Source organism: Melospiza georgiana, chromosome 7 (genome assembly GCF_028018845.1).
Source record: "Melospiza georgiana isolate bMelGeo1 chromosome 7, bMelGeo1.pri, whole genome shotgun sequence".
Classification (NCBI taxonomy): domain Eukaryota; kingdom Metazoa; phylum Chordata; class Aves; order Passeriformes; family Passerellidae; genus Melospiza; species Melospiza georgiana.
The window spans coordinates 4,851,424-4,878,666 of NC_080436.1; the positions used below are offsets into that span (position 1 = coordinate 4,851,424).

At 52.3% G+C, this 27,243-nt stretch overlaps 1 protein-coding gene across 1 annotated transcript; it reads left to right on the forward strand.

The window, feature by feature from the left end:
- The first annotated feature begins 3,750 nt into the window (after positions 1–3,750).
- LOC131085578 (aryl hydrocarbon receptor-like) lies at positions 3,751–23,779 on the forward strand. Its single transcript, XM_058027950.1, has 11 exons — positions 3,751–3,803; positions 3,880–4,067; positions 14,271–14,377; positions 16,773–16,862; positions 17,714–17,822; positions 18,054–18,184; positions 19,441–19,643; positions 19,729–19,838; positions 21,089–21,230; positions 21,971–23,525; positions 23,624–23,779. The coding sequence occupies exons 1-11, from the start codon at positions 3,763–3,765 to the stop codon at positions 23,777–23,779; spliced, it is 2,832 nt and encodes a 943-aa protein (XP_057883933.1). The 5' UTR covers positions 3,751–3,762.
- Positions 23,780–27,243: the final 3,464 nt, after the last annotated feature.

Consider the following 27,243-nt stretch of genomic DNA (forward strand, 5'->3'; position numbering starts at 1 on the left):
GGAGGGAGCAAGGGGTCTGCCAGGGGTGCAGCCACGCCATCCTTTGTGGGCAGCCTGGTTTGGAGCTCACTGTGAACCAGGAGCCCTGTCTTGGAAAGCCACCAGCAGCTGCGAGCTCTTCTTGTACCTGCCAGTGGTGCCCCTGGTCTCTCAGGATTTTGTCTTCCAATGCTGTCAGGCAGTCTAAGATTGAGTGGTTTGTTCCATGTGGAGTCTTTCAGGGAGATGCAGCTGTGCCAGGGGCAGCCTCTTGCGGATGGAGCTGCTGCCTCACAGGCAGATAGCACTGAACTGCTGTTCCTCAGCAAAACAGCGTGGTCTCCTCATCTCCTCTGTTGGACCACCCTTGTCATGCTGCTAAAAGTTTAGCCCCCTGCATCATCTCTGCCAACCTGAGCCTCTTTTCCTCCTCTGCTCTCCATCTCCTCCAGAGACCCTTCCGAATCCTTTGGAAAAGATGTTACCAAGCACTTCAAGAAGCTCAGCAGCATTGAAGGGTCTTGGTGGGAGTGGAGGCATCTTGGGGATTTGGGCTCTCCAGCAGCCTCCCAGGGGAATTTGGGGGAGGTGGGTACCAGGCCATTGTAACCTCTCTGGGATGCAGAGTGGGGAAGGTCCAGCCAAGCTCCGCTTGGGTTTGTCACTGGCTTGTCCTTGTCGTCCTCTTTGCTCCACGGTGCTGTGGGACAGAGAAGGGTCGGGGTTCCCCTTGTGGGTTTTGCCAAAACAGTGAGAAGGAAAGGCAGGAAGGGATGCAGTGACCACTGGCTGCCTCTCCACCTCAGACCCACTTGATGCCCCTCAAACCATTTTTTCTGCAGCCCAGAGCAACCACTTTGTTGAATTCTCTTCCTTTTCTGTATATGTAACCTATAATGGGAATTAATTGTTTTTCCCCACCATGAATGCAAAGTCTTGCAGATCCATCAGGGAAACCCACAAAAAAAAGCAATGACTGGGGAGGGTGGGGGTGATTTGAGACCACAATGACTTGCAACATTGGGTCAGAGAGACCAGAGTGCTCGGGGACATTCACACCTTCCCCTCATGCACCCTGAGCATCACATCTGCCTGGCACACCAGTGTTAGGTATTTACAGATCAAATTAAATCAGGTAATTAGTGCAGGGCCAGCAGCAAGCCCACATGTCCTGGTGTAGCGTGGCCTCATCTCCCTGGGTCTCTTCCTTCATGCCCAGCTTTGCCCCTGCTCATGGGGCCTGGGAAAGGTCAGGCTCCTCTCCGCAGGCTGGGAGCAGAGCAATGCTGAAACGTGCTGGACCACTCCGAGGTGGCTTCGAGGAGCACCTTGGACGGGCAAGGAGTTGACTGGCCATGACCCAGATCCAAAAAGCAGCAGGATGGACTTTGCTCACCAGCCTCTGTTGTTCTGGCACTGGTGAGATGGTTTTGGGGGCATACCAGGGGCTTCCAGTGCTGCCAGAGATGGGCCTTGGGGTGGGGCACTGCTGCTTGGGGCTGTGACAGTCCCCCCCTGTGCTCTGATCTCTCTGTACCTCGTGGCTGTACAGATAAAGTCTGTTCTGGTGGCAGCGTCTCATTTTCTGCTCTGTGATTTCTTTGTGCTGCTGGTGGCAGCTGGAAGGTGCTGAGGAGAAAGGAGCTGTCCGTAGCCCGTGTTTGGTGATGGATTAAAGGGTGATTTGCTTCGTGCTGATATCTGTTTTGATCCGAAACTGTGAGAAACCACTGCTCACTTTGAAAATTTAAAAAGGTTTATTAAGCCTTGACAGAAATACAACAAAGGACTACATAAGGGAAAATTTGCAGTGCTGGGAACTGCCCCTCGTGTATAACATGTGGCTGGTTTGTCTTCAAGATGGATGCTCAGTCTTTTATACACCTGGGGGTTGTATCAGCCAGCCCTGGCCCCTCCCAAAGTCTGTCAGTCAGCTCTTCTTTGCCATTTATCAGTGCAGACTGCTTCATAACTGGATTGGGGGTCAGGTGTTGTCATGCTGCACCCCCTAAGCACCCAGCTTTTCCATTCCCACCTGCCCCATGCAAGGGACACATGTGCAGCCTTCTTTGTACCTGTCCCAGACAGCCCAGGCTGTCTGATGGCAACAATACAGGGGGGAAAGGGAACTGTGGGGAGAACAGAGGGCATCTAAACCACAATAACATAATTACACATCACTACAGCCTTTCTGAATATTCACACAATAGTTATCCCTTAACTGCGAGAGCCAATCATCTCATGATCCATCTGTAGCAAAACCATGTCTCTCCATTTCTTCCTTGACTGAGCAAGTGCTGGGAAAAGCCCAAGCACACACCTGGTGCTGGGTGTGTGACACTCTCGTTGTCACTGTCCCCAGCTACTGTGGGCATGCACGGCAGCAGAGGTGTGACAAGTGTCCCCCCTTTGCACCCTCAAACTGCCCTGTGGGGTTGTGGGACTCGTGGGCAGGGTTACACTCGGCATTGACACACGTGGTTTTAAATATCCGACTACTAAAAATTATTACAGAGATGCCTCTGCCTAAAATAAGGTGTGAACGACACCATATATGAATGCCAATAGCATGGATTTTTATTTAACAGCAAGCGTGAGGGCGGGGGGGGGGTTGGGAGAGAGAGGGAAAAGATAGGAGGGTGGAGAGAAACTGACTGCAGACTACATCCATCGAGTGAAGGGAAAGAGTCCAACACACATCACATCCATGGGGTTTATATCCTGCTGAGGCTAGGTGGGAACATCTCCCTGGGGCGGGGAGCTTCACACTGGGTAATACCGTGGATCACGGGACACCTGGGGACTCTTTACACCTTCTAGGATGTCGCATCTGTCTACGAGTGAGAGTAGTTAAATTAATTATGGCCCATCAGTCGGGATGGGCACCTTCAGCTTGTGTGTGAATGTCCCCGGACTTAGGAACAGGAGTTCTCACAGCTGAGCCATGACGTGAGGGAGAACATTGGCATGATAAAGCCTTACTGCACATCGCAGGATTTGCCTCTTATCAGCCTCTTCCCTTACCCGCAAGCCTCAGGTGTGCGCCCTTCTGCACCTGGCAGAGCACCAGGGGGATTCTTCGAGCCATCAGCACCCACGGCCCGGTCCGCACCTCCCCTCAGCGCCCCAAATCCCCACCTACAGCCTGCAATAATCCCCTTCACCATCCCCACCCACAGCCCCTCCACGCCCCAAATCCCCCTTCATCCCCCTTCACGCCCCAAATCCTCCTTCGGCCCCCTTCACCATCTCCACCCACAGCCCCTTCACGCCCCAAATCCTCCTTCATCCCCCTTCACCATCCCCACCCACAGCCCCTCCACGCCCCAAATCCTCCTTCATCCCCCTTCACCATCCCCACCCACAGCCCCTCCACGCCCCAAATCCCCCTTCATCCCCCTTCACCATCCCCACCCACAGCCCCTTCACGCCCCAAATCCTCCTTCGGCCCCCTTCACCATCCCCACCCACAGCCCCTTCACGCCCCAAATCCTCCTTCATCCCCCTTCACCATCCCCTCCACCTCCTCGTTAACCCCCGCTATCCCTCCCGCCCATCACCCTTTCCCTCTGCCAGCTCCCACTCCCCCTTCAGCCCCCAAATCCCTTCTCAGCTCCATCATACACCAACCCCCCGCAGCCCCAAATCCCCGTCCATCCCCCGTCTCCCCCCTCGCCGGGGGCGGGCCGTTCCCGTTCCCATTCCCGCTCCCATTCCCGCTGCCCCTGTCGTTGCCTCTCTCCCTGAGGGAGTGGCGGGCGCTCGGGCGCTGCCGGCCCGGCCATGTACGCGGGCCGCAGGCGGAGGAAGCCGGTGCCGCGGGCGTGAGTGAGGGCGAGGGGACCGGGGCAGGGCTGAGGGGTGTCCCGGTGTCCCCGCTAACACGGCTCTGCCCGGCAGGACGCGGCCGGGCCCGGCCGAAGGCGGCGGCTCCAACCCGTCCAAGCGGCACCGGGAGCGGCTAAACCGGGAGCTGGAGCGGCTGGCGGGGCTGCTGCCCTTCCCGCCCGACGTGGTGGCCGGGCTGGACAAGCTGTCGGTGCTCCGCCTCAGCGCCGGCTTTCTGCGTGCCAGGAGCTTCTTGGGCGGTAAGGGATGAGTGCCTTCCCCGCTTCCCCTGCCGCAATTCCCGCCCGGAGCTCTGTGCTGTCCCTCCTCCCTCACAGCCGCCTCCTCCTGCAGCCGTGTCACCCCTCCCGGGATGATGTTGCAACCAAAAACTTGTTTTCTTTCCCTCCCAGAATCGTGCTTTTTTTTTTTTTTTTTTTTTTTTTTTTCCCCGTAGTATTTTGGGGTTTCCTCCGCACTTTCAGGAGTTTCGTGTCGATCCCGCCTCGGATTTTGTGGGATTTTTTTTTTTCCCCCTCCTCGAATTTTGACGGGTTTCCCCCACTTGAATTGTGTGGGTTTTCCGCCCTCGAATGTTTGTGTCTCTAACCGCGTCAATGAGTTTTGTTTTCGTTTTTTTTTTTTGTTTTTGTTTCCCATTGAAATTGATCCCCTCCTTCCGCCTCGAATTTTGTGGGATTTCCCTCTTCTGCAATTTTGGGTTGGGTTTTTTCCCCTCGAATTTTGGGTTTGGTTTCTCCCCTCCCCGTCCCCCTTGTATTTTGGGGGCTCCCTCCCAACCTTATTTATTTTTTCCACTTCAAATTCTGGTGGGTTTTACCCCCTCGAATTTTGTGTCGTTCCTGCTTTACACCTCTGGAATTTTGCCGTGCCCCCCATGAATTTTGTTTTCCTCTCCCCCGCGAGTATTTTGTTCTTTACCTGCCCTAGAATTTAATCTTTTTACCCCTCAGAATTTTGGTTTCTTTCCCCTGAAATTGCTTTCCCCCCTTTTCTAGCCAATGTTTCAGCTGCCGGGCTGGAGCTGTGTTCCACCCTGCCGTGGGATCAGAGGGGTCTGGAGGGGTGAAATTGATTATTTGTGGGTTCTCCTGAGGTAAAATTCTGTTTTTAGCGGGAGGGTTGAGGCAGAGCCAGCTCATCAGCTCATCATTTACCGTTCTGAGAGCGTGTCATTTGTTCTGGGTCCTTTTTCCCCGCCTTGTCGTTCCACCTGGTTTAATTCCATGACACCGATTTCCAGTTTGTCCATCCAGTTTGGATGGCTTTGAGGCAGGTGTGGCAAAGAAGGAGGAGAGCTTCAGCCTTTCAGATGCAAGTAGAGACTGCAGACCAAGCTGAGTCCTTTGTGATGCTTAATACCAATTAAAAAAGAATCCTTAAATGGAACTCTGGGCAAGCTTATCAACAAAATAATTGATTTTAACTGACTTTATTTATCTATCCACCCTGCTTGAGCGCTCCCTAAGAGAAGATTTCAGGAAAGCAAGGACAAAACCTGGGATGTGCTGCCATGGATTGTGAGGGGAAACAGCTGTAGCAGGTCTCAGGTGTTGCCCATGATTGCTGACAGCAATTCACCCAGCAGGTGTATGCCAGCCCATCCCCAGCAGGAATAAATAAATAATCATTGATTTATTAATTATTAATCGGTTTAATAATTAACAGCACATAATGTGTACTTCGCCATCTCGGTTTATGTGTAGCTGATATGTGTGGAAGTTTGTATGGGCTTGAAGGTCTTTGAGGTCTATAAGGATGTGTTTTTCCCGAGGACATGAGGATTTTTTATTCTTTCTGTGGCCCCAAGGTGCGTGGGGGCACCACTCAAGGCCTGCAGTTCAGTGACAGGAATCGGAGGATTTAAGGCCGCTCAGTGTTGTTTAATCTCTGGAGTGGTTTAGGATCATCAAGCACTGCCTGTGCTGAGCGGGGTCATTTACCCAAACAGACCCAAAACCATCCCCCAGCAGGCTGATGTGCTGTGTGTTGGTGGCTCTGCTGCCAGCCTGGTGCCAGCTTTCTGCAGGGCTTTGGGAGAGCAGCGGGCAGGAGTGTGGGCTGATTCCACTCCGTTTTTCCCACTCGGGTCTCTCCAGTTGAACAAAGCAGGAAGCAGCTCAGTGCCAGCTGTGTCCGCTGGCTCTGGGGGAGGTGGGATCTCAGCCAAGGTCTGCTCCTGATCCACGCCAGGTGGAAGAGGCTCCCTTTGTGATGGGGCAGCAGCACTGCTGTCCTCTGTGAGATTCCCAGGTGCCTCTCCCTTCCCTCATTGCCTGACTTTGCAATCCCAGGTTCACACAAGTGCTTCCTTGCCATGGAAGAGGTGAGCATAGGAGGGATGGAGACGCTGGGAGAGGTGTCCTGCTAGGGAGCAAGATACCCAGCCCATGTGACATCCATCCTGCTGGAGAAGCAGCACTGACCAGAACCCAGCACCTGGACCAGAAGGGCCAAAAGGAGCTGAGGTTGCTTCCAAGCTGAGGCTCCTATCCAAACATCAGTGCCAGCTGATTTAAAGGCTTGTCTGTCCTCCTTTCCCATCCCGGTTTCTTGCCTTACAGCAGTCCTCCCAAATGCCTTGTTTCTTCTCCGCCTTGGTGTCACAGACATATTTTGTGGAAAATCCTTTCCTTAGGATTTTTCCTCCTGAGAAGCTGAGAGGCCTCAGGAACAAAATGTAAACATTGATTGTCTGCTGCTGTGGAATGCAACAGGTGGATCTGTGATGGGTGTCTCACGTTGGATGTTTGTAATTAATGACCAATCAGCCCAGCTGGCTCAGACAGAGAGTTCGAGCCACAAACCTTTGTTATCATTCTTTCTTTTTCTATTCTTATCTGGCCTTCTGATGAAACCTTTTATTCTATTCTTTTAGTATAGTTTTAATGTAATATATATCATAAAATAGTAGATCAAACCTTCTGAAACATGGAGTCAGATCCTCGTCTCTTCCCTCACCCAAGAACCCCTGTGAACACCATCACACCTTGGTTCACGAGTATTTTTAATTCTCTTTCACTGCCTTCACCTTCCTCCCCTCTCTGCTGGAGGCTCTTTCAGCTGGTGGGGTTTGGCGGAGGTGGGGCTGTGCTGCAGGGCCCCTCCCTGTCCCCTCCCAGCCCGTGTGCTGCTGTTACCACTCCAGGGGGTGCACAGCTTGTCACACCAGCTGTGTGCCAGCGGCTTATCCCGGTGGTGGTGCCTGGCCGGGCTGCTCCCCTCTAATCCCTCCCTGTTCCGCCTCCTGGAGCAAGGGCCGAACAAACGCTGCTGGGAGAGCAGGAGGGGTCCCTGTCTTTTCCACCTCCTTCACCCTCTGGAAATGGGGAGAGAAGGAAAGGTGCTCCAGGGGAAGGTTTGCTGTCTTGCTCTGCGAGAGGATTTCTTACCAAAAAAAGAAGATGCCTCAAAGGCGCCTTGTGGTGTGTCTGTCAGGTGCCATCTGTGTGTCTTGGGCCACTTGAACTCCTGGTGGGAGGCCAACTGGCAGATGTCACAGTGGTCAAGGGCTCACTTTAGAAAAGCATCTCTAGCAGTTTGTTGCTGCAGAGTGCTGGGAAGCTCATCAGAGCTGTGCTTCCCATCCCATAGCAAGACTGGCCCTTCTGGTGTGTGAGTGTAGCCCCTGCTGGGCACTCACGTGTCCCTGGGTGTCCCCAGGGCGCCCTGTGCCTGTCACAGCCCTGTGCCTGATGCTCAGTGATTCATCTGTGGCATTCCTCTTGATGCTCTGAATCAGGTCGAGGGTTTATGAGCTGTAGGAAGAGGTCAGTCTGTGGTGCCAGAACCCCATAGCAATGGGCTAGGCCTGCCTTGAAGTGGGAATCCTCAGGGGATGCAGATGCACCTCTGCCTGTGTGCAGCATCCTGCCTGGCTCTCTGTGCATCACTGGGAGGAGAGGGGGAAACGCCTCACAAACTTTTGGCTGCACAGTCTGTGATTGTGGGTCAGAGTTGTTCTGGGCTCTGTGTGGGTTTGAGCTCTGCATGGGTCTCTTCCATATGGAAGCTTAAGGTCGTGTATCCAGAACTTAAGCAGTTTTTCTCTCCCGTGTCTTTAAAAGATAACACTCTTGGGGATGTTGGGAGCTTGGGATTTTCCCAGAGTCCTCTTATAATCGTTGGTGGCTGCTGTAGGATCAATGTGCAGCCTCCGGGCTCAGCCTCACCCTTTGAACTGTGATATGAACCCAGATTGTTATTGCTGGAGCTGTGGTGGCCCCAAAAAGTGCCTGAGCTGCAGTCAGGTCAGGCTGGAAAGGTGCTTTTAATTATATAATTATTACAGGCTATATGAGTGTGCCTCTGAAACCTCTGCCTAGGGATGAGGGCTCGAGATGGGGTGTGTGGGACTGAGGCTGCTCATCCCTTCACTTGTGAGCCTTCCCTCCTCCTGAGCTGTCAAACACAGCAGAGAGCTGTAGCAGCGAAGCCTGAGGGCTGGTTTAAGAAAAACAAAGCCTGGTCCCGTGATCACTGTGCTCTCTTAATTGCCTGGGTAATGAGCTGACCTTGGAGGCGCAATTCAAGGCAGGGAATTCTTGTGACTTCCTTAGGCAGGCAGTTTTCCCGCTGTGTGCTTTCCTTGCCAGGTGTGACTCTCAGGGAAGCTGTTGGGGCTCACAGCAGGCTCCTGGGGGCTGGCAGGGGAGCAGGACTGGGAAGAAACCCCAGGCTGAGGCTTTGGGCTGGGATGATCCTTCCTGGTCTGGTGGAAGGGGTCCCTGTCCACAGGAGGGGAGTGGAACCAGGTGGTGTTCAAAGTCCTTCCAACCCAAACCCTTCTGTGATGGACACTAAAGCTCCTGAGGGAGGAGCACTGGGAGAGGGAGGGTTCAGACAGTTGGTGATGCTGCAGGAAGAAGGAAAATCTGTCAGGTCCTTGTCATCTTTGTCCTTGTTTCAACTCCTGCACGTGCTTTTCTCCCTTTGAGACCCAAGTGACAGAGCCAAAAGCTCCATGTAGCCAAGGCCTCCTTGGTTCTAGAAGTGCAGTGAGATCTTTTAAGAGGCCATCCATTATTAACCACGAGTGTGGTTCTTGGAAAGCAGGGCATCCACACCATTCAGGCAGGGATAAATAATGCATCTGTTTAATGAAATTTTTGCCAGCAGGGAACTGTGGCAGGTCCGAAGTTAAGAAAAACCCCGGTATCCATTATGAATTAACAAATGGAAAGTCAGGAACTGTTTGCCAGTGGCTGGAAAATGGGATTTGAACAGCACTGATGAGAATCCAGCTGATGGTTCAGCAAGGCAGGAAAAAGATGGCTCTGATGTCAGCAAACCTGTGCCCACTTCCCTCACCATTTACATGATGTTTTCCAAATTTCCAATATTTTCTCTCTTACTAACAATAAAAAGTAGGAAAAAGCAATGTTGAGGGGGTTATTTGATGTGAGCAACAGAGCTGCAGGTCCCTCTGCCCATGAGCAAGGAGAAGCTGGAGAAGTGGATGGAGAAGGGAGATCTGGAGATGCACTTGTGGGAGTAGAGACTTTACTGTGAGGTAAGACCAGTTCTTCAGGGGATTGGCACAAATCACAGAAGGAGAGAGGTGGATAAAAGGCAGTTTTGTTAAGAAATCAGTCAATCCTTCCCCCAGAGTGGTTTGTGCACTCTGGGGTGTTTGGCAGAAGGTTTGTAGGGAGCATCACTACCAAAATCCTTCTCTGTCCCGCTCTGTCCTCACTGTCTGTCTGCTCAGTCCTTCTCCTTCATCAACACCTGGAGCAGGTTTGGGATCGAGTTGTTTTCATTTTTCTCCTTTGCAGTCACTGGCTGATGGAAGCCCTGCTCCCACCAGGAGCTTTTGCTGTGTGGAGGGAAGGGGCCTGGGAGATATCCTCTCAAAAATGTTAATTCCTGCTTGGTGCTGCAGGGATTTCCCAGGTCTGCAAAGCCCTGGCAGGTTCAGGAGTTCACTGGCAAACTCTGTAGGCAGTGAGGTGTCCCTGCAGCGCCACATGAAACAGATTCCCAGGCTCAGAGGCATCTAGAGATGGAGCTCTTTGTGGCCAAATAGCCTGCAGGGCCTGGCAGGAGCTGTTTCTTGGAAGAAATGGCATGAAATTTGTGCAAGCCTTGCTGCTTTCAGGTGACCAGCTTCTCACCTTTCTCACCTCCAGCAACAAAGGTGTTGTATTTGAGGGGTGCTCAGATGAAGGCAGAAATGATGAATCTGACCCTGTGTTCTCAGAAAGCTAATTAATTATTTTATGACGCTGTATTATATTAAAGAATACTATACTAAAAGAATGCAGAAAGGATACTTGCAAAATGCTAAAAGGACAATAATGAAAACTTGTGACTCTTTTCAGAGTCCCCACACAGCTTGGCACTAATTAGCTCATGGATGAAAACAATTCACGTCAGAATCTAATGAAACAATCTCTAAACACGTTCCACACGAACAAAACAGAAGAGAATCAAATAAAATAATAATTTTTTTTTTGCTCTGAGCCTTCTCAGCTTCCTAGGAGAAAAATCCTGGGCAAAGGGATTTTTCCGAAGAATGTGAATACCACACAGATGTGACACTGGTGGCCAGAGGGAGGGAAAGCCACTTCTCTCGTTTTTATTCTCTTTTTTCCCTGCAAGTGCCTGTCCCCAGTTGTGCAGGAGGGGCAAAGGCTGCACCTGGTCTTGCTGCCGTGGGTGAAGGAGAGCCCTGTGCCTGGGATGGATCCCCTTTTCCTGGTCCCAGCTCCAGGCAGGATGCACGCAGCAGAGAGGATGTGGCGGTTCCCCGGCTCCTTCTGCTCCGTCAGCCTGATGTGCTGTGACAGTTCTGCTGAATTGCTGACCCCAGGGGCTGCACGGGGCTATTTATGGACACACAAAGCCGGGGGACACCAGGCAGGGTGCCAGCCTACTGTGGCCACAGCCAGGAGCCTGTCCTCTTTGGGGAGCCTCCACTGGAATTCTGATTTATCCCTCACACCCTGGTGGTTGGATCGTGTTTGGTGGCTGTCTTGGTTTGGAAAGACAGGAGTCTGCTAAGGAAGGCAGGAGCCTCCCCTGAAATGGAGAATGTAAACCCTCCCCAACCCTCCCAATTGCTATAAATTTTAATTTAAGGGGCTCTTAGGCAAAAATATGGGAGCAGAAATAACAGTTCTTTAATAGGGAAGAAGCAAAATAAAAGGATGAAATAAACAATGCAATACACTAGGACAACAGTGACAGAGTCAGAACCCAGCCTGACACCCTGTGGGTCAGGCTGTTGGTGGCAGTCCCATTGGAAATGTGGCTGCAGCCCTCCTGCAGTGTCAGGGGTGGTTCTGCTGGAGCAGGGGGATCTGTAGAGAAGGATGAATTGTTCCTCTGAAGATCCAGTGGAAGGAGAGACAGCTGCTGTTCCTCTGGGGAATCCCGTGGAGAAAGCCGTGCTGGTGTCTCAAACACCTCTGGATTATATCTGGGTAGCAATGCTTGGCTCCTCCCTCTGGGCTCACATCTCCCAATGGGATGTTCTAGTTCTTATCAGCCATGCAGTGACATTCAATAGTCTGTTATCAGCAATGTCCCCTCCTGAGGGAGGTGTGACTGTGGTCACTCAAAGAGAGAGATAAAGCAAACTGCCCACTTGACAAAGGTGATCTGCCAAACAGATGGGAATGGAAAACATCTTGCATGGCAATCTTCAGCAGTGGCAGACATCCCCACAGAGGACACAGGACTGTCCTCTGCTGTCAGTGTGTCTCCTCTGGCCCCACAGCCCAGATGCTGATAGCATAGCCTGGTTTTAGGCAGTGGTTGAGATGAAGATTTCCATTTGCAGGGGTGATATTGAGCCATTAAACCAGAGCCCTGGGCAGAGGGCAGCACCTTTAGCTGCTCTCCTCTCAGCCACGTTTATTTTTATCTCTCACCTCCAGCGCAGCAGGCTGGGAGCTCACAGAGGAGACCTTTAATAATTCATAGCTCCCACATTTCACTCCCAGCGATCAGAAAAGCGAGCTGCTGGAAGGCTGCTGGCACAAACCTGCTCCTTCCACGCCACAGGGCCCTGCCTGGGTGTTGTGGCCTCTCTCATCCCAATGGCCTGTCCCTCCCTGAGGTTTTATGTGTGCTCCAGTCTGGACAGGGGATCCCAGTGGTCCCTCGGGGTGTGGAAGGGTGAGGCCACAGCAGCCTGTGTGTGTGTGTCCACCCCAGCTGGCTCAGGCCCGACCCACAGTTGTACAAACACTGCTGCAACCTCAGTCCTGGTGTCAGCCCATCCCTGGCCAGCTCCTGAAATAGCCTGGGCAGGCTGAGCTCGGGGAGTTCTCCAGAGCTCCCAGAAGCAGTGGGATTGCTGCTGTGTCAGGTGTTTTTCTGTAAGTGTCAGAACTGGGCTGTGCTTTGCCTTTGGTTACAGGGCAAAGTCGATCTTTGGGATGGTCCTGTGCCTGGTGGAAGAACTTTGTCCCCAGAGCCTGACTCTGGAATATCTGCCTTTTGCAGCATCTGAGATCCTTCAGGATCAGCTCTGTGCAGATGGAGGAGCTGAGTTTCAGCAGCTGCTTCAGCACAGCCCAGGGAGAGCAGAGCCTGTTGCAGAGCCTGGCTTTGTTTATGTGCTGGTGGCTGTTGCCTGCTGACTTGCTGTCCTATTGCTTCCAGAGTCCACTTGCTGCTCTCACGGCAGCCCTCCTCCTGTCCAGGAGCTGGCAAAGGCAGATCCAAGAGAGCTCTTGCTCCCTCTGTGAGCTGGCAGCTGGTGTTTCACATCTTTCCTCCCGGATCCCAGTGGGAGCAGCAGGTTTGCCAGCAGCCAAATGCTGTCCTCTGTCCTCGTGGTGCTGGCAGGAGGCTTCCCAGCTTTCCTGTGAGTTCCTGGACGGGCCTGTCATGCACAGGCTTGTTGTCATCTTACCCTTACACTGAAATATCCCCAGGAACTGTTCTCTTGGGGAGTACAGAACAAAATTTAGGGGCACATCCTTCAGCTCAGCTGAGTGACAGATTCCCTCATGCGTGTGGATTGTGCATGGACCACTATTGGATCTCTGTGTCTGCATCTCTGTGTTTTCTGTGTTGTTTTTTTCCCACTGTGAGCTGTGGCTTGCCTTAATTTGGTTGAGTAAACCCACTGGGTTCCTGAACTGTAACGAGACACTGGCTGAGCTGTGTCCTTCAAAATGGCACATTCCTGATGCTGGGATTTGCTGCAGTGCCTCCTGTGCAGGGCAGAGTTCTGCTGCTGCTGCCAGCATGTGCCCAGGTGGTCAGGAAGGCGATGCTGTGGCCACAAGGGCAGGGCAGTGACTGTCCCCTGGGCTGAGCATTGCTGAGGCCACATCTTGGATCCTGTGTTCAATTTTGGCCCCTCAGAGTATGAAAGACGTTGAGGGGCTGGAGCATGTCCAGTGAAGGGAACAGAGCTGGGGAATGGACTGGAGCACAAATCTGATGAGGAACAGCTGAGGGAGCTGGGAAAGGGGGTCAGCCTGGAGAAAATGAAGCTCAGAAGGGACCTTCTTGTTCTCCACAACTCCCTGACAGGTGAGGGCTGGGCTCTGCTTCTAGGGACCAAGGAACAGGACAAGAGGAATGTGACAGTGTTCACAGGGGTCTCAGGTTGAGGGAAGAGACGAGGATCTGACTCCATGTTTCAGAAGGCTGATTTATTATTTTATGATATATATTACACTAAAACTATACTAAAAGAATAGAAGAAAAAGTTTCATCAGAAGGCTAGGCTAAGAATAGAAAGGAAAGAATGATAACAAAGGTTTGTGTCTCGGCTCTCTGTCCGAGCCAGCTGTGCTGTGATTGGCCATTAATTAGAAACAAGCACATGAGACCAATCACAGATGCACCTGTTGCATTCCACAGCAGCAGATAATCATTGTTTACATTTTGTTCCTGAGGCTTCTCAGCTTCTCAGGAGGAAAAAGTCCTAAGGAAAGGATTTTTTGTGAAAGGTGTCTGCGACAGAACAAATGGCCTCAAGCTGTGCCAGGGCAGATTTACTTTGGGTATTGGGAAAAACTTCCTCACAAAAAAAGTCAGGCATTAAACCAGGCTGCCCAGGGCAGTGGTGGATGCACTGTCCTGGGAAGTGTTCAGAAGACCTGTGGATGTTGCACTTGGGGATGTTGTTTGGTGGTGGTCTGGGCAGTGCTGGGGAATGGTTGGGCTCCATGATCTTTCCCCAACTTTAATGATTCCATAATTCTATGATTCTGATGCCCACCTGGCTTTAACTGCTTTTTACTTACAGGATGTTAAAAGAGGGACAAAAGGAGTGGGGGGGGGGGGGGAAACCCAGACTGAAACAGTTGAGGGGTGGGGAAACATCCTGTTAAAATCAATCTTGTGAGAGGTGAAGCCAAGGGCTGTGACTGCACAGTGCCTTCCCCTGCACTGTCCAGCCTGCAGCATTCCAGCTGTTGTGGCAGTGTGTTCCTGCAGCACTGATGTCCCTTCCTTCCCTTTTCTTGGTGCAGTTGCTCTGAAGAATCCTGGCGCCAAGGAAGCCCAGAGGGACGGAGCCTGTGGCGCTGGACCAGCTCTGGGCTCAGCAGCACTTCCAGAGGGTGAGCTGCTCCTACAGGTTAGTGCTCCTCACAAATGCCTTCACGGGACCTTCCTCTTGTCCCTCTTCCAGCTCCTTTGAGTTGCACCCCAGAACCAGGCTGTTCTTTCACTCATGGCAGGTGATTTGTGATTTCATGTGGTGTAGCTCACTGTGCTTCTCACTGGGCAGAAGTTTTAAGACCTCCAAAGGTCCCTAGGGCAGAAACTGTTGCTTCTTCCCTGCTTTTCCCATTATTCCTGGAAAAAGTTGCCATTTTAAAATAGTCCATATGTAAGGAACATCTTGCTGGATTTCTGAGCATGGTGATTTGTATTTTGTGCTTCTCTGCCCTCATGTCTAAGTGTGCCGAAGGTACAATGTGAAAACCAAGCTGAGCACGGTGCTTGAGTGCAGTTTTCAGTGTGGGCACACTGATCCTGACTCTCTGTGTCTGGTGGGAGAAGTGCTAAAGCCTGCCTGGTTAATAACCAGAAACTTGAGGGTTTTCCCCTCAGGATATAACCAAACTGCCCAGCAGGGCTTGCTGGGGGTTGATGTCCTGCTCATCAGCTCCTCACACAGTTGGGTACTGTCCATTTGGAGGTACCAAACAGCATCTGAAAAGCTGGTGGAGCTCTCTCAGGGTTCTGCCTATGGGACCCTGGATGTGGCAGGAGCTCAGAATCTGTCTCTGTACCCCCTCAAGGAAACATTCCTCCATACTTACAAACATACTTCCGCCTGCTCTGTCACCTCTGATGGCCAAACTTCCTTTGTTTCTGATCCTTCCCCTTTCTTCCTCTGAAGCTGCTCAAAGGGTTAAAGTGCATTTGGCAGCACTAATTAACCTCTGCAGCAGATTCCCACACACTGAGACCAACCCCAGTAAATAGAGAGAGCATTTGTGCCTGGAAAAAAAGGGAAGGAGAGGGGGGAGAAACTCTGACCTGGACAATGAAACAGGAGTTGGCAGCAACAATAGCTGGACTTGGCTGGGACTCCATGCCAGGCCCTAATTAATGCTGATGTCTGCCCATTATGAAGTGGGGGAAGCAGGCCAGGGCTGGCTGCTGTGGCTTCCCTGCCAGGTCAGTGCTACAGGATGGTTTTGGCTCTTAAAAGCCACAGCAAAAGAGCTGCCCTCCCAAACTGGTAGGGAAGCTCCTCTGCCCCTTCTAGTCTTCTGCACGTGTAAAGGACACTGTCATCCAGCATCCTGGTCCCTTCTCACGTGTCCTGTCCTGCTGTGGGGTTTTTAGCTCAGGGAAAACACCTAAATTACTTCCTCAATTTATGAAACCGGTAGCAATGAGCCCCTCTTGGGTAAGACAGAGGCTCTGATCAGCTCAGCCTATTCCTGCCAGGAAGCCCAGTGCTCCCTTGAATATTGACTTTGCAATCCTGGAGCCTGAGGAGTGGATGGAAGGGCCAGTGAACTGTGAAATGTCTAAGTGTGCAACATTAAAAATGCAATGGAAACTTCAGATTGATGGCTGCATTTGCTCTTCTCTGTGCGGAGGGCTTGGGGCTTCAAATCCACACAACAAGGCACAACAGCTTTGGGTGTTTATTTTGTGAAAACAGAGCACAGCATTCAGCCTAAGGGGGGTGGGGTCTGCATGAACCAGGTAGTGTTACAGAAAAAATGATCTTGGAGGTGGTGGTGATCTTAGAGGGATTCTCCAACCTAAATGATTCTGCGATGTATTGGCAGAAAGGAAAAGGTGCTCTGGGGTCACCCAGGGATTTTGTAGTTTTCCCCCAAGTTCAGGCACCAGACTCAGCCTGAATTCCCTGCTGCTTTGGAAGAAACTGTTTTTTCAGAAATCAAGATTGTTTTTGCTGCAATTTCAAATCCAAACCTTTATGCTTTAGCTTTTGGCTTTTCCATTTCCACTGGTTAAGGCCCTTTCAGCATTGAGGAGGGAATGGGCAGCAGAGACAACACCTTCCTTGGCCTTGCTCCTTGCCCAGGGACAGTCCAGGCTTTCCATGGTCCTTCTCCAGGCCACTCCTCTGGAACCTGGGATGGCCACACATGACTGCCAAGGCCCTCAAGGCTGTTGGAAATGTGAATGGACCTGTTCCCCAAGGCCCTTAACTCTGTTGGAGAGGCTCATTTTCACCAGAATGGACCTGTTCCTGATGGTGTCTACCTCCGCACTGCAAGAAGTTCAGAGGCTTTTATCTGCTCCCTGCACAGGATGAGGATAAATGTCCAAAGCTGAGTCTGAGTCAATGCTCCCAGGATGGAAGCACAATTTTTCATCAGTCCGGATTACGATATTCCCAGGCAGCTATGTGGAAGAGCTGCATGAGCTCAGAGAGGCCGTCTGTGGTGGCTCAGCTGCCTGCTAGCCAGGCTTTGGGTGTCCTGCTGTGGAAGTGAACTGGCTGTGGCCTGTACCTGCTGATCTCCTCTCTCCCACAGGCCCTCAATGGCTTTGTGCTGGTGGTGACATCAGAAGGGCTGATATTTTACTCCTCGCATACGATCCAGGACTATCTGGGATTTCACCAGGTTGGTGGGACTCTGACTCGCTGTGGAGAGCCAGTTTTTCCTTGGTGGTGGTGAATAGCCCCAAATTCCCTGCAGGGAGGAGGCTCTGCAGGGATCACAGGCTCTCAGGGAGTTGTTTGGGGCTTTTCCTTGGGAATTTGGACCCCGTGTTGCCAGACGTGGTCACTTGTAGGTGACAAGGGACTTCATCAGCCCATGGATACTTTCCAGCAGCCAGGGGGTTCATGGCCGTGGGGAGATGTCTGGGCTTCCTTGCCCAGTTTGCCTGGGACACCCACTCAAATCCTGGTAAATCCCGCAGGGCTCCAGCACTTTGGGCACCCAGGTAACCTGGAGGAGACACTAGATCATATTTACAGGGAAACTGTGGTTTGGTGTCACCCACACACAGCTGGCTATCCCCAGCACCTGGGGTAGATGGCACCTGTCCACCTGGGCTCAGGGAGCAAGTCCCAGGGCATTGTTCTCTTGGGAATAGTGTAGGGATGGGGTGGCCTTGCTGCTATTTTGTTCCAAAATCCATGCTTTCATCTAATTTCTTAAGCCAGCACTAGGATTTTGACTTATGGGGATGTCAGAGGGAAGCTGTATTGGCTCTTTAAGCTTCTCAGGGGAGGAAGTCAGGCCCAACATGGGCAAGGAGTCCTTAAAGCCAGATGTGCTGTCTGTTCCCACCACCATCAGTTCTGGGGGAAAGTTTCCAACCTCATTTAGCCAGGGACCCATTTGAGCACCGGGGAAACTGGGTAAGGTGAAACCAGCTGGGGCCATGACGGGCTGTTCCCAGGTGGGACATGAAAACTGGCCCTGGGGACAGGCTGCAGAGCTTACAGATGGCGTGTCCCCTCCAGACAGATGTCATGCACCAGAGTGTCTTCGAGCTGATCCACACCGAGGACCAGCCGGAGTTCAGGCGCAACCTCCGCTGGGCCCTGGACGCTGGTGAGCCCTCTGCAGCAGGTAAAGGCAGGCTGCCATCCTGGATGCCACCAGGGATGCTGGGACCCCAGCTGGCTGTCACCACTTGCCCCCCACCGTGGCTCAGGCCACGGCTTCGTTCCAGTGTTGTGGCTTTCCCCCCCCGTTGCTGTTGCTGTGCTCTGCAAACAGCTGCAGTGCCCAGTGCTGGGCACCTCCAGCCCTCAATGGGGTGAATTCTTACTTGATTCTCTCAATCCCTCTCTTGTACAGCAGGGAAGAGTCTTAGCTCTTCTGCTGGCATCTGCAAGCCGGATCAGCTGCCCCCAGAAAACTCCTCCTTCCTGGAGAGGAGCTTTGTGTGCCGCTTTCGCTGCCTCCTGGATAATTCCTCCGGCTTCCTGGTGAGTACAGACCCTCCGCAGCAGGAGAGGGGCAGGCGCACCACAGAGGGTCACACCAGCACTGAAACCACCCCCTGGAAAGATCCTGTGCTCCTTTCTGCCATGTTGTCTCGGTTTGGAAAGACAGGAGTCTGCTAAGGAAGGCAGGAGCCTCCCCCGAAATGGAGAATGTAAACCCTTCCCACCCCTCCAAATTGCTATAAATTTTAAATTTAAGGGGCTCTCAGGCAAAAATATGGGAGCAGAAATAACAGTTATTTAATAGGGAAGAAGAAAAATAAAAGGATGAAATAAACAATGCAGTACACTAGAACAACAGTGACAGAGTCAGAACCCAGCCTGACACCCTGTGGGTCAGGCTGTTGGTGGCAGTCCCATTGGAAATGTGGCTGCAGCCCTCCTGCAGTGTCAGGGGTGGTTCTGCTGGAGCAGGGGGATCTGTAGAGAAGGATGTATTGTTCCTCTGAAGATCCAGTGGAAGGAGAGGCAGCTGCTGTTCCTCTGGGAATCCCGTGGAGAAAGCCGTGCTGGTGTCTCACAAACCTCTGGATTATATCTGGGTAGCAATGCTTGGCTCCTCCCTCTGGGCTCACATCTCCCAATGGGATGTTCTAGTTCTTATCAGCCATGCAGTGACATTCAATGGTCTGTTATCAGCAATGTCCCCTCCCAGGGAGGTGTGAATGTGGTCACTCAGAGAGAGAGATAAAGCAAACTGCCCACCTGACAAAGGTGATCTGCCATACAGATGGGAATGGAAAACATCTTGCATTGCAATCTTCAACACACGTGCAGCATGTGCCTGTCTCAGCAAGAGACTTTCCCCTGTTTTTCGTAGGTTTGGTCTGTACCTACAGCCTCTCCCTGTGAGTTTTGTTCCTCTCCTCTCAGAAATGCTGAATCTTGACCAACCAAGTGCTTTTCTCCCCTGTGTTTAGGTTTTTCTGTTAAAACCGTGTCTTAAGATCAAGTAGGTGGTGGTCATCCCTCCTTCTCTCTGCACTGGAGAGCTGTGGCTGCCCCATCCCTGGAAGTGTTCAAGGCCAGGTTGGAGAAACCTAGGATAGTGGAAAGGTGTCCTGGCCCATGGCAGGGGGATTGGAATGAGATGATCCTTAAGGTCACTCCAAAGCCAAACCATGCTGTGATTTGATGATTCTGTTCACACCAACTCTGTACACAGACGTCTTCCTTTCCATGTAGCTCTCTTCCTTCTCACTTTTCTGCATGACACTGAGCTTTTCTTCTCTTCCCAGGCTTTGAACCTTCAAGGCAGGCTGAAATTCCTTCATGGGCAGAAGGAAAGGTCTGAAGATGGCTCTGTCCTGCCCCCCCAGCTCGCTCTGTTCGCCATCTCCACGCCCCTGCAGCCGCCGTCCATCCTGCAGATCCGAACCAAGAACATGATCTTCAGGACCAAGCACAAACTGGACTTCACCCCCTTGGCGTGTGATGCCAAGTACGCTGCAGAGCTTTCAGTGCTCCATTCCTGACATCCCCCCCGGCCCTGCCCGTGAGCTCGCTGTGCTCTCTGTGTCTCACAGGGGGAAGATCGTGCTGGGCTACACCGAGGCGGAGCTGCGGATGTGTGGCACGGGCTACCAGTTTGTCCACGCTGCTGACATGCTGTACTGTGCTGAGAACCACGTCAGGAGTAAGAGTCCCCTCCCTGCTCCCTTGTGCTGCTGAGTGGGCTGGGACTGGGGCAGCTCTGTTGGCTGCTCTGTCAAGCCCAGTGGCTCTTTCCCCACAGGATGCTTTGCTGCAGGGAGCTCGGTGTGGAGTGCGGCGAGGGGTGTTCAGCTGTTCGCAGGGGTCTTAGGATGAGGGAAGAGATGAGGATCTGACTCCATGTTTCAGAAGGCTTGATTTATTATTTTATGATAGATATTACATTAAAACTATACTAAAAGAATAGAAGAAAGGATTTCATCAGAAGGCTGGCTAAGAATAGAATAGTGATGCTGGCAGGGGGGGCTATTTACAGACCACGAATGAGACGGGGCTGCTGTGGAAAGCACCTCGAGCTGTTTTATTTTTCAGCATCAGTCTCATTACATGATTATGACAATGGCAAGATGCCAGCAGCTCACATTCTAGGCAGCAGACACAGAACTTAATGTTACAACTTACTTTATGAGCTTCTTGACCAATCACACAAAGCAAAAGCACATTGACAGTAGTCTTCTCCAGTCACCCTAAGCACACGTACCTTTGGTTAAAACAATGCTTGCTGCTTTCAAATACAATACCTACTTGTAAGCTTTAAAACACAATGCACAGAGCTTTAACCTTCCTAATATCTAGTTTAGATATGTCTAGTCTGCTAGATAAACTTTCTGTAGCTTAAAGAGTTATTCTAGACAAGCGTTAATACACAGACCTTTGTTCTATTTGCCCTTGCTTTCCTACAGTTTAAGTAATTTTTCTGCTGACCTTTCTCATGGCTGCTGCTTAGCTCTAATCACAGTTCTGCTGTCTCTGCGGCCTGCAAAAACTTTCTAATTTTGTAGATTCTCACAGAATAGGAAAGAAGGATAACAAAGGCTTGTGGCTCAGACTCTCTGTCCGAGCCTGCTCACTGTGATTGGCCATTAATTAGAAACATCCAACATGGGCCAATCACAGATGCACCTGTTGCATTCCACAGCAGCAGATAACCATCGTTTACATTTTGTTCCTGAGGCCTCTCAGGTTCTCAGGAGGAAAGGATTTTTCCTTAGGATTTGCCTAAGGAAAGGCAAAGGGGACTGTCACAGACATCTTTTACGAAAAATCCTAAGGAAAGGACTTTCCACAAAAGATGTCTGTGACAGTCCCCTGTGCCCGCCAGCCGCGCTGCTGCCGTTTCCAGCTGGGAAGGGCAGCGTGCCGTGGTGGCAGCAGTGGTGCTTCCTCCGGCAGTGATGCAGACGGGCGAGAGCGGGCTGACGGTGTTCCGGCTGCTGACCAAGGACAAGCGCTGGAAGTGGGTGCAGGCCAACGCCCGGCTCGTCTACAGGAACAGCAAGCCCGAGTACATCGTGGTCACACAGAGGCCCCTCGTGTACGTGCTGGGCTGGCGTGGGCACAGCCTGACTTTCCCCATGGCTCTGGGGTGTCCTGAGCAGGGCAGCGTGTTGGGTTTGTCCTTTGTTGCTGCAGCCGTGGGATTCTGTGCTTGACGCTGTTCAGCCGCATCCCCGTCTGCAAGGCCAGCCCTCAACAGGGGTGATGCTCAGTCATGCTGCAGGTGTTTGGTTTTTTTGTGTGTGTTTGTGCGTGTGAATGCATGCTGGCTGGAGCAAAGGGGCTTTGGCTTGCTGGGATCACAGCTGCCCATTACAGAAGCACTTGTGTGACGGTGTTCACAGGGGTTTTCAGGTGAGGGAAGAGACGAGAATGTTTGACTCCATGTTCAGAAGGCTTGATTTATTATTTTATGATATATATATATTACATTAAAACTATACTAAAAAGAGTAGAAGGAAAAGTTTCATCTCAGAAGGCTAGCTAAGCTAAGAATAGAATGGAAAGGAATAAAAAACAAAGGTTTGTGGCTCGGACAGAGAGAGAGCCAGCTCTGCCATGACTGGTCACTAATTCCAAACATCCACACGAGACCAGTCACGGATCCACCTGTTGCATTCCACAGCAGCAGATAACCATTGTTTACATTTTGTTCCTGAGGCCTCACAGCTTCTCAGAAGGAATAATCCTTAAGAAAAGGATTTTCACAAAAGATGTCTGCGACACGCTTGTGGGGTGGGTTTGTGTCAGCCGCAATGTCCTCTTCCCGCCCTGCAGAGATGAAGAAGGAGGAGAGCACCTTCGGAAGCGGTCCATGCACCTTCCCTTCACCTTTGCTACAGGAGAGGCGCTTCTATACCAAAGTTCTCATCCTCTCCCAGGCTTCCCTGACCTTTTCCAGAGCAAAGGGAAGCTCAGCAAGTCCAAGAAGCCCTCCTGCAGCCACGCAGGGCGCTCCCAGAGGAACGGCGTTGACCCCAGGTCTCTGCTGGGCGCTGTGATGCAGCAGGACAAGGCGGTGTACACCTCCCACTCAGCTCCCATTCCCAACCCTTCCTTCAGCAGCACTTTCCAGCTCAAGGGTGTGTCCTTGCCAGGTGCAGGAGGGGATGCCCGGAGTATGGGCACAGCTCCAGCTTCTTCAAGGGGCAACAGCCTCCAAGAGAAGCTGCTGGATTTGCAGCAGGAGGACCCTCTCTTGGCCACCATGGACTTGCTCTCAATTAAGAGTGACCAGAGCTGTTCCAACGAGCTCTTCAGTGCTTTGGAGGGCCTGGGCTTGAATGCTGAGGACCTGGGGCTCCTGCTGCTGGATGAGAAAATGGTGATGGTCAGAACGGAGCCAGACCAGTCCCCATCCCTGAATAACAGCCTGGGCAGCAACCAGATTCTTTCCCATGTCCCCAGGCCTCCAGTGGACGGGCATGAGGGAGGGCAGCAGGTCTGTCCCCTGCCAGGCACGCCCCCCATCCCGCAGGGAGGCCCTGCTCCGTGCCACATGGAGGACGAGGACTCGGGGTGCCACCTGGCACAGCGTGCAGGGCAGCCACGCACTGCCCTGCCCCAGCCCCAGCCCCAGACGCTGCTGTGGGAGCAGCCGCCCAGTGCTGTGCCAGGGCTGCTCCCAGAGCTGGCTGAGCAGGAAGAGCTCTCCAGCGGCTCCCAGTGGAGGCCGGCTGGGGAGGAGACCGTGCTCCACTCCTTCCAGCCAGCGCAGGGCACCCCATGGCACAGCACCCCCGGCTCAGCCCCGGGCGCTCCCTGCCCGCAGGAGCCACCCGGGGCCCAGCAGCTGCGGGGAGGCTGCTCAGCCGTGCAGCCCCTCCAAGAGGATGTCCAGCAGTCCTTCTGCCTGCCCAGCCTGTGCCAGGACCACGTGGCACCGCCCGGCCAGCCCAGGCACCATCACTCGCTGATGAACGGGCTGCGTGGCCCCGGCCCTTCTCCACAGCCCAGCCCTTGGCAGGACTGTGTCTGCCCTCTGCTGCGGGCTCCAGCGCAGCCTGGCGTTCCTGGCCTCAGCAGAGATGGGATCTCCCAGCCCCAGGAATGCCTGGGCCCCGGGCCTGGCCTGCCCCCACAGCAGTTTCACCCGGATGGATTGTGCAGCCTGGATGCTGCCGGCGCTGGGGACTCCTGGCAAGAGATGGCTCCACACCCCAGGATTTTTCCCCCTTTCTACCAGCTCGTTCCCGAGAAGCAGCTGAGCTCTGTTCTGTCCATGCCCCAGCACTCTTCCCCCGGCTCAGCTGCAGAGCACTTTGGGAGCATCAGCAGCCCTCTGGAGACACTGAATTCCTATGGGACACGGAGCCAGGAGGGCAGGCACAGGGTAAGGGCCTTGCTCCCCCTGGGGCTCAGTGTTTTCTGTGCAGGCAGTGCTGATAACCCCCTGCAAAGCTCCTCACCGCTGTTCTCTCTCTCTCCTAGCCCCACAGCGGCTCTGGTTTGCCCAGCTCTGCCATGGGACTGCCCCAGGACCATACAGTGCTGGGGGGAAGCCTGGCACTGCCCTGCCAGCCTCAGCCCCGGGCAGAAGTGCTGCCAGATCCCCCTCACGCCTCCACGGGGGACTTCTATCTCTAGGGGAGACGGGAATGGACAAAGCAGGACTTTTCCCTGGGGAAGGAGCTGCCTTCAAGCTGCAGAAGACAAACCTTCCCCGCTGCAGGGCGCATCCTGACGGTGCCATTGATGTCGGTTGCTTTGGCTCACCTGGGGGTTTTTTTCTCAACTCCCCACCATCCTGCTCGCTGTGCTGGTGTCCCTGGTGTGGGGAGGGATGGCAGCAGGGCTGGAGGACAGATTTCCCAGGGCGCTAGAGCAGGCTGAGCTGTGGTTGCAGGTCACCCCACGGGTGCAACCAAGGCTTCACCAAAGCTTTGTATTTACAAGCTGTGCATGATCCAGCATGGATACCAGTCTCATGAAAACCTTTCTGTGTCTTTCCTTAGGACAGGTTTTCATGAGGCTGGTATCCGTGCTGGATCATGTGTCTTTTCATGTGTCTTTTCACCTCTGGTATTAAATTTCCTGCCGTCCCTGCCAGGTACCTGTGGCCGTGGCCATGCTGTACAGATTTGTTGCCTGTTTTATAAGGAAAAGGAGCCTTGTGTGGTGTTCTTGTGCTGCTCTGGTCCTTCCCCACCCCAGCTTTCCCAGTGTGCCAGGTGTTCCCAGTGTTTGGGACCTAGGTTAGAGCTCCTGTGGCAAACAGCCTGGGCTTTGCTGTACTGTACAGGACATGCTGAGATTGGCTGCTAAACTGATTTTCTCTGGGTGCTGGCCTCAGGTGCCCTCAGACTTCAAGTCTCAAAGTTTTCAGTTAAAAACCAAAACTTTCAATAAGATAAAGAAAATAAGTATAATGCTACTTAATTGTAAGTACTGAGAGAGTGATGTTTTCCCACAGAAAAAAAAACAAAACCCCACAGCCCATATGTGTGTACATAATACAAGTTGACAGATTTATTTTTATGCCGCTCCAGTGGACGGAACAAACAACCTCTTACCATCCCAAAGCAGCATCCTGTGGAATGGGATGAAAAGGTTGTTTAAAGACCAGAAACACGGTGACCCTTTAAGAAATCTGACAAAGCCCATCCCTCCTCCTGCTCACCCAGCTTTGGATTCGTGTGAATTCCTCTTGGTTTTGTTTCAATAAATGGTTTTGGAGCTCCTCTCTGATGTTTCCCTTGCTGGTTGTGTCTCTTCCCAATCTGGAGCACGTCAGGGTTTGCTAAATGCAGCATTGGAGCTCAGGCCTTGCCACTGGTGACCTGAGATGGAATGGGTTGGATTGGAAGGGATTCTGAGGAGCACCTGGAGCCTTTGGGATGCACACAGTCCACCATGGATGTTTGAAAGGGATTGAGAAATCTGACAGAGAAAGGTAAGTGTATTAAAAAAAAAAAAAGTACAATATTTATATATTATAGTAATGTATAATACACATGTATATAGAGTTGCATGTAGATACATTGAAATATAAAGTATGTGTATTTATAAAGTGTCTGTCTGTAGTTTCTGGTACGTAGTAGAAAACATCTTTTAAGACAAATAAGCAGATTCTTTTCCCCTGCACTAGAAACTAGAAAAAACACAGGTTTCTTTGCTCTGAATGCTGAATTGTCCAACATTCCCACCCCTACGTGGCACCTGCTTTTCCTTAGCAAAACAAGGCAGTTTTGTAACGTTTCTGAATTTTTGTTGGAGATGTGCTGGGAGCGTTTGATCTTTTATGGTTCCTGTGCCCTCCTCTGCTTTGTCCTCCCTGTTCCCTCAGAGGAGCCGGCTCTGGGCAGCCCCACCTGTGCTGGGAGGGATGGAGGGATGGGACCAGAGCATCCCTGGGGCTGCAGCTTGCTGACTCCAGATGCTGAGCACAGCCTGCCCGCTGCCAGGCTTCCTCCGCGGGCCAGGTCCTGGATGTGCCGGCAACCATTCTGTGACCATTCCTGCCCCGATGGGTTCCTCCTCTTCCTTGCCATGCATCAAGCCATCCTTTCTGTGCAGGGAGCTGCTCTGCTCCCAAAGTAGGCCGGCGCATCCATAATTTACGCCCAGCCTCATGGCAGCTGCTGCCTGTCTTCCCCCGGGCCTCGTGGCATCGATTGCTGACGCACCAGGGAGCCTGGCTGAAGGAAAACCTCCTTCTGCAGCAAGGGAGATGCCTCTGTTCATCACCCCAGCGTCTGCAGCCTGCCCTGAGCTGTGGTGGTAAGAAAGGGGAGTTGGGCAGCTGTGCATCTGTGCTCTGGTTTGAACATCTGGAGGGAGCACGGCCCCATGGGGGGCCCGATCAATCCCCAAGAGCTGGATGAGGCCAAGGAAGGTGTGAGGAAATGTGACGGTGTTCACAGGAGTCTCAGGTTGAGGGAGGAGACGAGGATCTGACTCCATGTTCCAGAAGGCTTGATTTATTATTTTATGACATCTATTACATTAAAACTATACTAAAAGAATAGAAGAAAGGATTTCATCAGAAGGGCAGCTAAGAATAGAATAGGAAAGAATGATAACAAAGGCTCTGTCTCGGACTCTGTCCGAGCCTCCTGACTGATTGGCCATTAATTAGAAACAACCAACATGGGCCAATCAAAGATCCACCTGTTGCATTCCACAGCAGCAGATAATAAATGTTTACAATTTGTTCCTGAGGTGTCTCAGCTTCTCAGGAGTAAAAATCTTAAGGAAAGGATTTTTCATAAAAGATATCTGCGACAAGGAAAGAGTTTGGACAGAATCAGAATATCCTGAGCTGGAAGGATCACTGAAGTCCTGGCCCCGCACGGGACAGCTCCGAGAATCCCGTGGTGTGCTTGGCTTTGGGGATGTTTGTGTAGCTATAGGCTCAGCTCCATGTGGGAAAGGGCTGTGGTGCTCCTTGCAGCAGGGTAAGATGCACGTATGGAGGGGCAGCAGGAGGAGAGCAGAGGGCATTTATTGCTTGCCTCTTTTCCCTTTCCCTTCCTGCCTGCTGTGTTCCCACATGCCAGCCAGGACAGGGGCCTTTGAGACACAGCCTGAGGCAGAAGGGGGCTCCTGTCCCGAGCCAGATGGGAGAGCTGACATCTGGTTCTGGCTGCATCCGTGAGGCTGAAAGCCCCAGTCCCCAGCTAGGATGTCTCCCTGGGCCCCAGGACAGCAGAGAGCAAGGTAAATATTTCCCTGGAAGCCCAGCCTGGTGTTTGCCCACAGCACGGCCGTGCACCATCCATTGCAGATGGGGCAGAGCCCTGGGCAGTGGAGCAGAACACGCTGTGGTGGCTCCTGCTTTGAACAGAGATAAAGGAGCACAGCAGCCATCATCCTGGGGTGAAGGAGCAGCACATGGCTAGCAGGTACTGGAATAATGGCAAAGCTGTTGGTGATGTTATCATCATCATCATAATCAGATATTGTTATCATTGTTATTTTCTGGACCTAGGAGAGTTTGATATGAATGGGCCAAAACTGTCTGTGTGGTTTGATAAATGTGTGTGCCTCAAAGAATAATCTCAAATCTGATGTGAAATCTCAGACTCACAGAATGGTTTAGGCTGGAGCCT

Bases quoted from the DNA above. Each gene is read 5' to 3' on its own strand.
- LOC131085578 (XM_058027950.1), top strand. From the start codon at position 3,763: ATGTACGCGGGCCGCAGGCGGAGGAAGCCGGTGCCGCGGGC. The intron at 14,378-16,772 runs GTTAGTGCTCCT...TCTCTCCCACAG, and splicing joins AGGGTGAGCTGCTCCTACAG to GCCCTCAATGGCTTTGTGCT. The intron at 19,644-19,728 runs GTACGCTGCAGA...TGTGTCTCACAG, and splicing joins CCCTTGGCGTGTGATGCCAA to GGGGAAGATCGTGCTGGGCT.